The sequence below is a fragment of the Rhineura floridana genome, chromosome 7 (assembly GCF_030035675.1).
Source record: "Rhineura floridana isolate rRhiFlo1 chromosome 7, rRhiFlo1.hap2, whole genome shotgun sequence".
In the NCBI taxonomy this organism is placed as follows: Eukaryota; Metazoa; Chordata; class Lepidosauria; order Squamata; family Rhineuridae; genus Rhineura; species Rhineura floridana.
In genome coordinates, this window is record NC_084486.1 from 75,812,180 (window position 1) to 75,826,134 (window position 13,955).

The 13,955-nt window shown below is 38.5% G+C and overlaps 1 protein-coding gene across 1 annotated transcript in view; it reads right to left on the bottom strand.

Annotated features, from left to right (window-relative positions):
- Positions 1–10,938, bottom strand: part of TECTB (tectorin beta) — a 30,151-nt gene extending 19,213 nt beyond the window's left edge. Inside the window, exons 1-4 of the mRNA XM_061634388.1 lie at positions 10,863–10,938; positions 6,230–6,420; positions 2,916–3,058; positions 2,740–2,812 (exon numbers count right to left, since the gene is read on the bottom strand). Coding sequence (XP_061490372.1) covers positions 2,740–2,812; positions 2,916–3,058; positions 6,230–6,420; positions 10,863–10,938 — 483 coding nt within the window. The remainder of the gene's footprint in view (positions 1–2,739; positions 2,813–2,915; positions 3,059–6,229; positions 6,421–10,862) is intronic.
- Positions 10,939–13,955: the final 3,017 nt, after the last annotated feature.

A 13,955-nucleotide genomic window follows, 5' to 3' on the forward strand; every position in this document is an offset into this window, starting at 1 on the left:
TTATTAATTTCAAAGCCTTTTTATTGGTCAATGTCATATGATGGTGACATTTGTGTTTCAAATTGGAGGTAATGTTCTATTTCTATTTTGGGTGCATTAACAGTTGAATCTGAAACTGCAGTTTGATGTAAAATCAGACTGATTACAATATGTTGCTACTTCAGCAATGACCCTAGCTATTGGAAAAAACAAACTTGGTCTGCCCAAGATGCATGTTTCCAGCCTGCTATGTTTAAACCACTTCATTTAAGGAAAGGTGGGCATGGTCAATTAAAAACATAGAGCACACCTAGAATTTTGCTAGAATATATTTCACCTCCCACTGTTTTATTTTGTGCAAATTGAGACACTCCTAATGTCCACTGGAGACTATTTTGCAGAATAGTCAGTGCTGCTATTCCACAATTGTTTTTGGAGTTTTTTAGTATATATTTTGCAAAGTGTTGCTGTGCTTCACATATTCACAGAAACAGAAGCAAAAGAAAATGATTTACTATAGGAAACTTCATTAAAATTGCCAGGTAAATCAAACATATTTAAAGTGACCATCTGAACTATATCAACTGTATCCTAATATTGTTGCTTCCTCCTTGCTAAAACAAGATCAGCACAGCACATTTTGTTTCTATTACTTGGGCTGATTGCAGGTGTGGCAGCATTCATCATATGCTCAGAGGCATATGTTACAAAATTCTTCCAAGCTACACAGCAAGTTCAGTGAGATTTACTCCTGTGCAATCATGCTTAAGATAGGTAAAACTGACCATGGGGGGAGGAGGAGGGGGGAGGAGGAAGGATGAGATAAAAAGGGGAGGGGGAGGGAAGGGGCAAGAGGGAGGGGGAAGGAGGGAAAAGAAGGGAGGGTGGGTTTGATCATTTGCATACTTTTTGAGTTCAATGGGATTTATTTCTGTACAATCATATTTATGATAGGTGAAACTGACCATGGGGAAGGAGCAGGGAGAGGAAAAGAAGGTGGAGGGCAGGAGATTGTGTGGGTGGGCACTAGGCAGAGGGGAGGCCCCTTTCCTTTCCAAAAGGAAAACATTCTGAACAGTATCATTACTTTTCTGCGTTTTCCCCACCTTTTTATTCTACAGCAGGCACATGTAGCCTTCCACCCACATTTAAACCAAAGCTGTCCCTGGCCACATCCACACCAGACCTTTAATTCACTTTAGACAGTCAAGGCTTCTCCCAAAGAATCCTGGGAAGTGTAGTTAGTAAAGGGTGCTGAGAGTTACTGGTAGATAGCCAGTTCCTCTCACTGAGTTTCAGTCAGAGTGGCTGATTGTTAAACCACTCTGGCCACTGGAGCTCTGTCAGGCAAACTACACTTCACAAACTACACTTCCCAGGATTCTGTGGGGGAAGCCATGACTGTCCCGATATGAACCTGCCCGGACACTGCGCTCTGCATCGAAGGCCCTCCTCCGAGTCCCGACTCATAGAGAGGCTTGGAGGGTGGTGATGACAACTAGGGCCTTCTCAGTGGTGGCCCCCGAACTCTGGAATAGTCTCCCCGTTGAGGTGTGTATGGCGCAGACGCTGCTGTCTTTTCGGCGCCAGCTTAAGACCTGCCTCTTTTCTATGGCGTTTTAATTTCAATTTTAAAATATTATGTAATCTGATTTTTTGCACTTTATACGTTTCTGTAATATTTATTATGCACTTTTTATGAGATGTATTTTGTATTTTCTGTTGTACACCGCCCAGAGAGCTATTGCTAGTCGGGCAGTATAAAAATTTAATAAATAAATAAATAAATAAATAAATAAATAAATAAATAAATAAATAAAGTGAAATAAGGTCTGGTGTGGGTGTGACTCCCTGATTAGCCAAGCAGCTGTGAGTCTAGCTTTTAGAACACTGACAGTTGGTTCTTACTGAGCATGCCCGACGTTATCATTGAGTTCAATGCTACATTTCTTAAATTAATTAAAAATCAGCCAGGCATTTTTTTTAACTTTTAAACTGCAGAAGATGAAGGTCCGAGTATGGGGCAAGATCAGTAATAGGATTACAGGTACTCTGTGAACACGGTTAATTTTTAATTAATTTCAGCAAATTTTGAGAACGCTGACAGAATAAAGTCCAAAAGGAGTCTGGGTTTTTTCTCTCTCTTTTTACATTTCGAACTCTCGATTCTCTCTGACTGTTTTGTGTATCACCATGAAAATTTAGAGGGTTATGAAGCAGGCGTTTCTGAGTTCAGGACTATAAGTTTTGTAAGGTTTTGTTTTGAAATGGGCTTAAGGGAAGCCTCAGAATGGCATGGGGGCATTTTCAATTTAACATTGTTAGGACTGACTAGTTTCCATAGCATACGATACCTGAAAGACTAATATTCATTTATTTATTTTATTTTATTTATATCCCACCATTCCTCCCAGCAGGAGCCCAGGGCGGCAAACAAAAGCGCTAAAAACACTTTAAAACACCATAAAACAGACTTTAAAATACAGTAAAACAAAACATATTTAAAAACATTTTTCAAGACAAGTTTTCAAGATACCTTTAAAAAAAAAAAGGTTAAAAACATATTAAAAAGCAATTCCAACATGGACTCACCCACTTCTAGTGGAACATCTAAAATCAAGTTTCTATTTACATTTGGTAAAACAGAGGCAGCCATCTGTGCATCTGCACTTTCCCCAGGAAGTTTTCAAATGCCTTCTCTTTGCCATTGCTCCGCTGGGAAATTTACAGTGGAAATTAGCAGACACACAGAATACTTACTGAATAGAAGTTGAGGGACAGCTGACTTTCAAATGAACCAGAGCTGCCATTCTTCACATGAACTGTTGCCACTCTAAAAGAGGCAGAAAATGTCACACGACTGAATCATACACTATTGAAAGTAGTGTGAGGTATATGGTAGATGATGGAGGCCTCATGAATCGAAGCAGAGTTACCTTTGGTCAAAGGCAGCGTGGTTCACCAGATAGTTTGCATGGTATGTGCATGTAAAGGAGTAGTTTACAGGCTGACTCTTCACAATCACAGAGCTGTCATTGGAGATGATGGAATTATAGAAGTGATAGATGGGGCTTTTAAACTGCAACCATGAAAAGATCAAGAGGTAAATTTTTATGCGGTAAAGGCAATTTTGGTTTTAAATAGTCATGTCCAGAATTCTCTTCTAAATTTTCTCAAATTTCTGGAAGGATAAACTCACTTTTTTTACACATTACAATGAAGGAACGTGAGAGAAGCACAATATAATTGATCTTGTGAAGTAGACTTTTGCCAACAAAAGATCATGTCCAGTAAATGAATTAGTCCTTAAGATGCCACAGGTCATTTTGCTCCAAACCTCATATTTCTGTACTTCTCACACAGCGATTTGACTTATGATACTCTTTGAATTCAATAGGCCCCCTTCTATTGTAGTATTTCTACTCTACTCTCAGAAGAAATAATTGCACAAACTGGGCACCCACATATATGGGCCTCTGTATCAAGTGCTAACTTCTCAGATATATTGTGGAAAATGTTCTGTGCCTGTTCCTGCACATGCAAAGAGGACCTTTGGCTGAGTGAGTGACCCACTCAAAGAGCTCATTCAGTGCTGGCTCCAGGTTTGGGAGGCCTTGAGCAAGATACTCTCAGCAGGCCCCATGTAGTTCCTGTCCCTCTCCTCACTACTGTCACTGCTGCCCAGTTGCTTGTACTTTTCCTTCTGTGCCCAATCCACACCACTGCTGATCGGTGAGTGGATGTCACACACACTTCCTTCTCCTTGTTCTAGTCACTGCTACCATACTTGCAAGAGGTCAGGTGAGCAACAACAGAAAGGAGAAGGAGCAGGGCACTGGGCTCTGAAGATTGGCAGTAGGCTTCTGTTGGGGTATGGGCCTTGACAAGTGCTCAACAATGCTGACACCTGACATCAACCCTGAGGCCACTGATCATTCCTTATAAATGATTAGCAACCATTCTAGGGGACAAAATGCTGAAGAACATAACTGTTGTTAGGCAGTTAACCTGAAAACAAATTGCATCTAGGTGTATCAGTATAGTAAGTTAAATTTTTATCAGAGCCATATACCAAACTGGGAAAGTAGTGGCTCTAAAAGATTGTGCTCAAATCCACAAGCTGACTGCTAACATGGGAAAATGCCATTATAGAACACTTGACAACAACTAAATTATATCAGGAGTGGGGAACCTCAAGCATGAAAGAAGAAAGTGGCGCACCTTCTCTATTTGGCCCTCGGGACTATCCCAAGGTCACGCCCCTCACTGGTCCTGCTCGACATCCTTCTCAAGTGCTTTCTCCTGTCTGAAATATGTCTCTGAACTGTGATAATGCTTCTTCTTGCCTGGATAGATGATGGAAAGGTGTGTCTGTGTGGAGAAACTCTGACCTCTTGTGTGGCTGGAATATAGCCTATTGCAAATAGATAAGAATTGCATCTGCTGTTCCATCCACTTTTTAAATTGAGCTCTACCGACTATTGTCTGTATTCCTGCCCATCACTGGCCCTGGCCCCTGGAAGTTTGTCTTTAAGGGAATGTGGCCCTTGGCCGGAAAAAGTCCCCCCCAGTCTCTCTTTAGTGCCAGTCCTGAATAAGTAAGAGTGAGACAGCTACCCCAGGCAGCAGATGCAAAGGGATAGAGATTGGGCACAGCTATGTGTCCCCAAATCTTGCTTGCTGCCCTTGGGTGAACTGGAGGATACTATCCCAATGTCAGTGTCAAAGCCAGATTCAGCTGTCTGTCTGGTCAGCTTTTGTATATGGGATGGGCACAGACACCATCTTATGTTTCACCTCAGGGTGCAAAATCTCTTGGGTCAGCCCTGCATGACTATTGCCAACAGTTGTGTCAAACCTCAACTGATTTTCCCAATAGACTGTATCAGATACTTTTTAACAGATGGAAATGGATGAAAGCACCCCCCCTGCAAAACGGATATTTTTTGTATTTCAACCTTCTAAACATCATCCTTCTAACACCTTCATTGTACAGTGAAGGTAAATTTAATATTTTTGCAGGAAACATTTAGTATATCACAAAAGTCACAGCTTGCAAAATGAAACTTTCCAGAAACAGCAGATGATAAATTAATGATATTAAATATTACCTCTGTAATCCAGATTCCCTCAGCAACGCTGAAATAGATTTGAAGTGCCCGGGTTTATTTTTTTAAATCTCAGGGGAATATTGCTTAAATTTAAAAGTATATCCAAATCCATATTAGTATCTTCTCCATGTGTACAAAGTACCTGTGAAGTGGGAGTGGGTCTTAACTGCTAGTCCCATTCCCTTGGCTTACATATATTCAATGCAATGTCTACAGAGGGGTGTATGCATTAAGGCATTCCACATACTTAACACCCCTGATTGTGCATGTGCCCAAACTGTGTGAATTCCTAAGTGCATGGACCTGTGCATGTGTAGGTGTCCCTTTTACAGATGTCATGTTAAATGGATGTATATTGAATGGGTGTGGCCAGCAGCATATGCAGCATCAGAGGTGAGCCTAGTAGCACAGTTCCACCACTCTCTCAGTGCAAACAAAGCTATAACAGGGCTCACATACCAGTGTAAACTGCATTTGATTTCTAACCTAAATGAAAGGGATGGATGAATCTGTTAATTTTGGTTTCCCTCAGTTTCTTATATTTCCAGTCTTAAATTCAATTCTTCGCATTTCCACAGAAATCTGTATTTTTTTTTTAAATCCTCTTGGAAATTCAGCTGCAATTCAGTGTGAATATCTTCAAATTAACATTGTAGTATGCAATTTGCCACATATACATATTTTATGGTTTCCCCTATTATCTGCATTTTTCTGTATTATTTTCATGAATATATACATTTTTATACACACTTTCCCCTAATATATGCATTTTTGTACACAATGTTCAATTGAAGAACTGCACTGCAAAAATTTGAGAAGTGTGAATTTTGAAGGATAGCTGCATTTTGGTTTGAATACTGGTTTGAGAAGAGTGAATTAGGTAGTTTCTCATGAAAATGCAAACAAAATTGAATTTCTTCCCCATCTCTAAAAAATGCTAACGATTCATTTATCTAAAATAATATTGAAGAGGTACAAGACTCTGGGAAATGGTGAATCCATTGTTATTTAAATAACAATTTTTAAAATGTGGTAAACTGGTGAGAGTCTTACGAAAGACATCAAGAAGCTTTGGTTTGGATATATATTGAAAACAACATCGAACCTAGGGAAGGAATGTTTATACTTTAGCTACTTACATCTGATTGAGTTCCACAGTATGACTTATTTTTGGGTGACAAATCTGGGATTGTAAACTGGTAATATCCTGAATCGTGGACCCCATTGTAGCAAATCCCTCCAAGAGCCAGTTGATTAACTTCCCAACCATAAGGACATTCAGGGATTTTTGTAATTATGGTTTTAGGATAACAATACACCAAAATGACATCTAGAAGTAAAAGCAGAAAAAAAACACTACTATGGCATAATTATGTGTTTAAGAAATGCACCTCTGTCATTATTTCACAAATTCTGGCTTGACCTTATCACTGAAAACACAAATTCCAAGGCTGAGCTCTGGTAAGCCTTGACTAAAATCAAGTAGTCAGCATATGCAACTAGTAGCTCCTCCAGTTTTCAAACTGCACTCCATAAATGCACATGGAGGGAGGCAGCAGGCTCCAGCCCCCTCTACGCATGTTCATTGGAATGTGTGCAGGGAACACCCATGCCACAAAATGTTCAGTTCTGTATATGCTACAGATGGGTCAATCTGTCAATTTCTGTTTCTCTCAGCTTCTCATTTTTCCAATCTCAAATTCAGTTTTCCAAATTTCCAGATCAGTCTGTAATTCTTTTTGTTTAAAAAAACAGTCCTCATGAAAATTCAGCAATATTTTAGTGCGGATTTCTCCTAATAGCTATACTTTAATGAAAGTTTGCCTAATATGCACATTTTTGCAAGCAATCTTCTTTACAATGCATCGCTGTATGTTATTTTCACCAATATATGCATTAATAATAATAATAATAACAATAATAATATATTAGTCACCCTTCACCCTAGGTCCCAGGGCAGGTTACAACAATTTAAAATACAATGTTAAAAACAGTTTAAAAAAATTATAATCGCAAACATAGGGTGGATCCTAAAAATATGCACATTTTATCCTAGTAAACGCATTTGTACACATTATTTGGCTTGAGAACTGCACTGCAAAATTCAGAGAAATGCAAATTTCAAAGGATATTTTGGTTTGCATATTGTATCGGAAAGTACAAATTAGATAGGTTCACCTGTAAATGAGAACTGAACTGAATTTCTCCCCTATCTCTAGTATATACAGAGGCTCCCTGTAGAAGTTCTAACGAATGCATCAGTTGGCATTTTTGCTATTTTAACAATAAAATGGGTATTCACAAAATAGGTATAAGAGTGCTTGAAAAAGAAGCAGCTTTATTTAGATAGTGAGCATCTTCATAAATCACCAATTTTTCACTAATAAATGATCTCTTTTCAACTTTTTTTCTCACATATTTAGAATATAGCCCACCTATTATATGCAATATCTTAGGGCAGAACTATGCATTATACAAAGTTCTGTGTTTCTTTTTACAAATTCCTTTTGTTTTTACAAATGCAGTCTTTGCAGCTGTAATTTGAAGTGAGAGACTAGTGCAGGGGCGAGGGACTTTTTAGCCCCCTCAGGGTATTTTTCAGCAGTAGGGAGAAAACTTTCAGCAGAACAGTCTTACTGTGCAATCCAATCACCCCGTGGGGGGAGGGGAGAGAAAGGTTGAATTGGGCAGAGATGTCACTCCACCCAGCTGAACTGACTTCCACTGGTTTCTGTCTGCTGAGTGATGCCAGCTCCCCATTCCACGCACTCAGTGTTCAGTGGCAGCCAGAGAAAGCCCCAAAACAGGAGTGGGAAGGGGCTGAGTTGGCCCAGGATCTGTTGGACCCTGAGCCAGCCCCACTGCCATTAAGTGACAGCATCGGGTCTGATCTGGGCCTAATTGCTGCACCAGCTACTGGCTGGTTCAGTGATCTGTCTGCCTCCTAATATCCATCCTGGCCAGTGTACATGGTGGGCCTGCAGATGCAGTGGTAGCTCTGACACTCCTTTAAGCCCTGCCAGGCAGTGGTCAGGATTAGGCATGTACCATTAAGGGAAAGAGTTTAGAAAGCCCTCTCTCCCCACACCAGTCTCCTCAGCATCTACATTTTATTTGTAGTTTTTTTAAAAAAGAAATAATCTGTAATAATAATAAAAAACAATGTAATACAATGTTTCTTGCCCTTAGAAGCATGTATCCAACAGTCCACACAAACGAGTGAACTTATATCCAATGGAAGGAAAATTTCACATGAGTTTTTTTTAAGTTACTAACCACATTGGAGAACCAGTGTGGTATAGTGGTTAGAGTGTTGAACTGGGACTTTGGCAAACCAGGGTTCAAATTCCCACTCGGTCATGAAACTTACTGGGTGACCTTGGAGCAGTCACTGTCTCTTGGACCAACCTATGTTACCAACTCTTAACAGTCTTACCTAGAACTGTGTGGAATTGTTTTTTTTTTAAAAAAAGAAAGAGTGCACTCTTTTTTCTGTATAGAAATACATTTACTCTTTCTTACAGGAAAAACAATTTTATACAGTATTCATATTCTTTATAAAACTTGATCGAAGAAAAATGCCCAGGCTGTCAAATTTTAGGCTCTATATATTTGCCTAGTTTAGATGATGAGTACTGCCTCTGTTCTCTTCATGAGGAGAGGCTACTCAAGAGACCCAGCCTCTGTCTTCTCAGGTTGCACAAGTTACAGGCAAAAGCTGCAGAATACTTCATTGTTGATTTAGCTTGTGTATATCCCACTGGGAAGTACAGCATATAATATATATTTTATAGTACTTTTATACTGTAAGTCGCCTTGAGACTATTTTTAATAGTAGAAATTTAATAAATAAAAATTATAAAAATAAAATTGTAAAAATAAAGATAATAAAATAAATAAATATTCCAAATTGGAACATAGCCCATTTTTAAGCTCACAGTTGCCCTATTTTGCATTATGTCTCTCATGATTGCAAAATCAAGAAGGATCCTACATACAGGGTTCAAAATCATGCAGGGAGTTTACATGTATAGAGTGGGCTCCCCTCTTCAGATCTTCCCTCAACACAACAGTAAGCTGGGCCAGAAGGGAACATGACTGGGTTTGTGAGGGTCTATAAGTGGAGCCGTGCTCTCTCCCTCATGCAATTGGCAATTACTTGAGCCATAATGCCAAACAGGACTGACAATGTTTCAGTTTGACTACTGTCTTTTCCAGGTTAAGAGCTGGCATAATTGTGGGCCCAACTTGATTCAGGTAAGTTCTTGCTTTTGTCTAGTCTTCGTCATTTCATATTTTTCAGGCACTCTTATGTGTAACACACTCCACAGAGGTAGACTGAAATATTCATGCCATGAATTCTTCCAGGTATTTCCCATAATCTCCAAATTACATTTCCAGAGGACCAAAAAATAAAACCAGGGCCACAGTCTCTCATTAATCATGTCAGCAACAGTCCTTAAATTCTGTGATTTGAGTTTCAATGATCCAATGTCCAAATCAATGAAAAATCCAAAGGGTGTTATTCAATGCTAGTCCTACTTAGAGTAGACCAACGAAGTTATAAACATGACTAACTTTGGTTTATTAATTTAAATGGGTCTACTCTTAGTTGAATACAATGTAATGACCCATACAATCTAATCACAATGTACTTTAGTCATACTACAATACTCAACATGGGCAGAATGGATTTAGAATGGGAACAGCTAAGTTGCCCATTCCTGTGATGAAGTAGACAACTGCCTATAAAAGGTCATACTACAATAAACTTGTTAGTCTTTAAGCCTTAAAACTGAACCAAGCTATATTAGCTGATGGGTGGAAAGGGTGTGTGCTCAATCCTACAATCTGCAGGGATCAACTGCATGCACCAATTCCCCGCAGAAACTGGTTTGTGCAGCCAAATGAGCAGGATTGAAGCCCCCCATCAGCTGATGGATGGGGTTCAATCTTGCAGAGATTGACTGTGACCATTTGCCCAACAAGGTAATGTCAGCCATTCTTCGAGGTGATGTCACATGATTGACAGGTGGACAAAGTTTACAAAAAACAGCTTTGTTGGCCACACTGGAACTCCTGGCAGGCCAAGATTGGCCTGTAGACTGGAGGTTCCTCACTCTTGCTTTAAGGCAACCTTTCCCAACCGGTGTGCCTCCAGATGTTGTTGGACCACAACTCCCATCTTCCTGACCATTGGCAATGCTGGCTGAGGCTGATGGGAGTTGTGGTCCAACAACATCTGGAGGCACACTGGTTAGGAAAGGCTGCTTTAAGCTGTCAGAAGACTTTTTGTTGCATTAGTTTAATCCTAAACTCACGATTGGCCTTGGACTAATGACTAGCTCTCATTCTTTATCCCCTCATGTTAAATAGAGGGTAACGTCCTGTTTCACAGAGTTATTGAGAAAGAAAAAGTAATCATACTTTTTGTGCATTAAGTTCTATATTATTGATTAATAATAATAATAAAAGGGCACTTTTATTATTACACTACACTTTTTAAAAGTTCCATTAATTTCAATGGGAGAGAATTAAGAATGTGAATCAGGTCAACTTTTATTGCTTGGACTTTTCATGACATCTGTGAACTTATGTTATTTCTATTTTTTCATTATTTCTGGTTGTCCACGGGACATTTCAAGAGGTAAGTCTCTCTCTCTCTCTCTCTCTCTCTCTCTCTCTCTCCCCCTTCCCATATATATAGCAGTTTAAAGGTTATTTTATTGCAAGGAGAAATATAGCTGGATTATTAAAATGGAGACATTTTACCTGCTTTATTTGGAGTGCAAGGGGCCACAATGCCTCGAGCCAAGATGACACACAGAAGAAAAGCGACCATTATCATTTCTTCCAAGGATATGTAAATATTAAGACAAGCAGAACTTGATTTTTCAAAATGCTGCCAGATGTTGAGAAGGATGTTGATACCTTACATGTATCAAACTTTTTTGAAGTGCCTGTAAATTACCAGCAGAACATGAAATATGAAATCTTCCAGCCAAAATGACTGGTTGTTAAGTGTAATTTGCAAAGCAACATAGAAATATCTATTGGATTTTAAATCTTTTTTTTTACAGCACAATCCTATCCCTGTCAACTCAAAAGTAAGTCACATTGAGTCCAGTGGGGTTTACTCCTAGGTTATTAGGGAGTATAGGGCTGCAGCCTTAATCTTCTATGTAAGAAAAGATCTCTTTCATGAGAAATGAAGTAATAATGCCTTAACGTTTTATTTTTAATTTTTAAACAAACTTGTGGATTTTTTAAAAGAGGCAAAACAGGAGTTGAAAGAGAAATACTAAATCTGGCAGGGAATGGGATTAGAAGGAAGGTTAGATAGTGTATACTGAATGGAAAGAGAAAAGCACTCACTGGGAAGCTATGTATATGTTTTTTGTCTTGTATCCAAAAATTATTTTGCCCTAGTGTGATGAGTAATGTTATCCCACCTCAAAAATGATAATTCTAATTTAAAATAAAGTACTCAAAGACCTTAGTATTTCTGTGAGGTCCCCTGTTATACAGTCACCAATAAGATGTTACTTATAGTACTATTTATTTCAATTTTTTAAAAATGTAGATCACTTTTTATAGAAATCATTTACTAGACAATGAATTCCATTTTAGCATTGTCATTTTATATTTAACCATGATGATCCATGTATGCATCTGAATTTTCAATCTATCTCATAAATTATTTTAAAGTATATTATACAATATTTCTAAACACATATTTTCCTAGTAGTACATTCCTGTTTAAATCATATATTTAAATTTAAAGAACATTGTACTTACAGCACAGGAACAAGGTTGCAGACCAGGGTGTTCATTCTCCCTATTCAAAATGAAAAAGGGTATATTTGCTTTTCCCAAGATGTCTTTTCAAATAGTACTGGCTAGAATTATCTTTGCTTTATATAGGGCATCCTGTAAAAGGAGCCTCTGGGTATTCAGCCTTGATTATCTCATGTGGGGAAAGAGGGCTGGACAGATAACAGGTTGGATCATTCACTTTCCCAATACAAGAGTTTCAAGTTTTTCATTTCATGCATTTAGCTTTAGTTTTCTAATGTCAAGATATATCACACAATTTTTTACAAAACTATGACTAATTTCTCACATGTTTAAAGATAAATCTGATTTTTGCACCTGACACGGTTTTACAGAAATGTGCATAATTTTTCATGCAATGTTGAAAGAGAATTCTGATTTTTCCAGCTGGCACACATCTTGTTTTATCATTTTTTGGAGGACCCTAAAATATAAGGGTTTATGCCATTTTAACATAATATCCTTTTATACTGGGAACACCTGGTTAGTCTAGGAATATAAATGACATAAAAATTAATCTGATAATTATCCTAGGGTCATATCCAGCTAAGTGAGTAAACCCACTGAAACTAATTAAGTCCATTAATTTCAGTAGCTCTGCTCTGAGTATGACTTAGTTGGCTATCACTCCAAATCTTTATGACAAATCTAACTATTTTTCTTTTTTAAGGGACACCTAACATCTCACCATGGGGTAATCTTGATTAAGCACTTTTAAACTGAAAGTAACAAATAATATTTCTTTGTGATTATAACCAATTTTGATGTTACAATTGTCAAAGGAAATACATTTCCCAGTCTCATTGCAAGTATTTTACATGATACCCCTCTTAGGCAAAAGGTACTAATCAGAGCGATCCACAGTACAATTTCTGCTACAGTGCAGAGTTGTCTGTAGATGTTTGTATTTGCATAAGAAACAAGAACTGCATGAAACTTACTTAGGTGAAACGACATTTGATATCTGCACTGATAACAGGTGAGGGCCCTGGAGAGGTTTCTATTTCTCTGATTAATTGCAAATAAAAAAGAGCATTCACTAAATAGCAAATTATACTGCAAATGCTAATTACCCTCCTCTAGAGCCCCCTTTAGATTAAGTAGATTGCAAAATATGGGAGTATCAATAAAGATCTCTACAAAAAGTGAATAAATAGCCTCTTGTGATCTTAGCTTCAAAAAAGCTGTGGTTTTTTTTTTGAGAAACAGCTTTTTAATTTTTCCTGGTTCTTTCTGCTATTACTCAGAATGTTGTGTTATTTGCTGTTCACCTGCTGCAAGATGGCAGCCTGGTCGAGCAAAGTCAAAACAATGCTATGGCATTTTTTTTGAGACACCACAATTACTCTTGGAAATAGGGGATAGCTCTTCTAGTCATGTTTTCACAGGAAACAGACTCATGCTGGAGCACCTTGGACAGCTCCTTGAAAGTTTGGAGTAAAACATGGAGCGTATGCCCTTGCCCACCGACATGGAGCCACCAGCTGCCACTGATGGTCTGCATGTGACAGCCTACACATGGAAGCTGAAGCAGCTTCTGCATGGCAACTGCTCTATCTCACAGCTGTTACATGAGCAGTAGGTTGCAATGTGGAGCTACATTTTGTAGTCCCCATATGAAGCAACTGCCATGCAGATTTTGTTTTAAGCAATTTTCACTAGGCGGCTGCAGCATTACTTGTTTGTTTGTTTGGTACCATCAGTATGCATGGTACTTTACAGAGTACAAGAGGGCACTTAATAGTTTATAATTACCCTTTTTCTCATGTCATGAATTTTGCACACAATTTGCTTAACACTCCTCCCCGCCCACTCTGAATTAACATATACTATTTCATTCATTAAATGGTGATCAAGTTGAACTGGTTGTCTAAAGGGCGCTAATAAGTGAATCTTTCTCACTTATTCCAGATTTACGTGAAGGTTGGTTCTAGTTACTCACTGGTGAGGAAATGTACTTTGCAGATGCTCAGTGACACTTTTCTTTGATCATGGTATTTCTTATAGGAAGAGATACGATCTTCCAGGGTG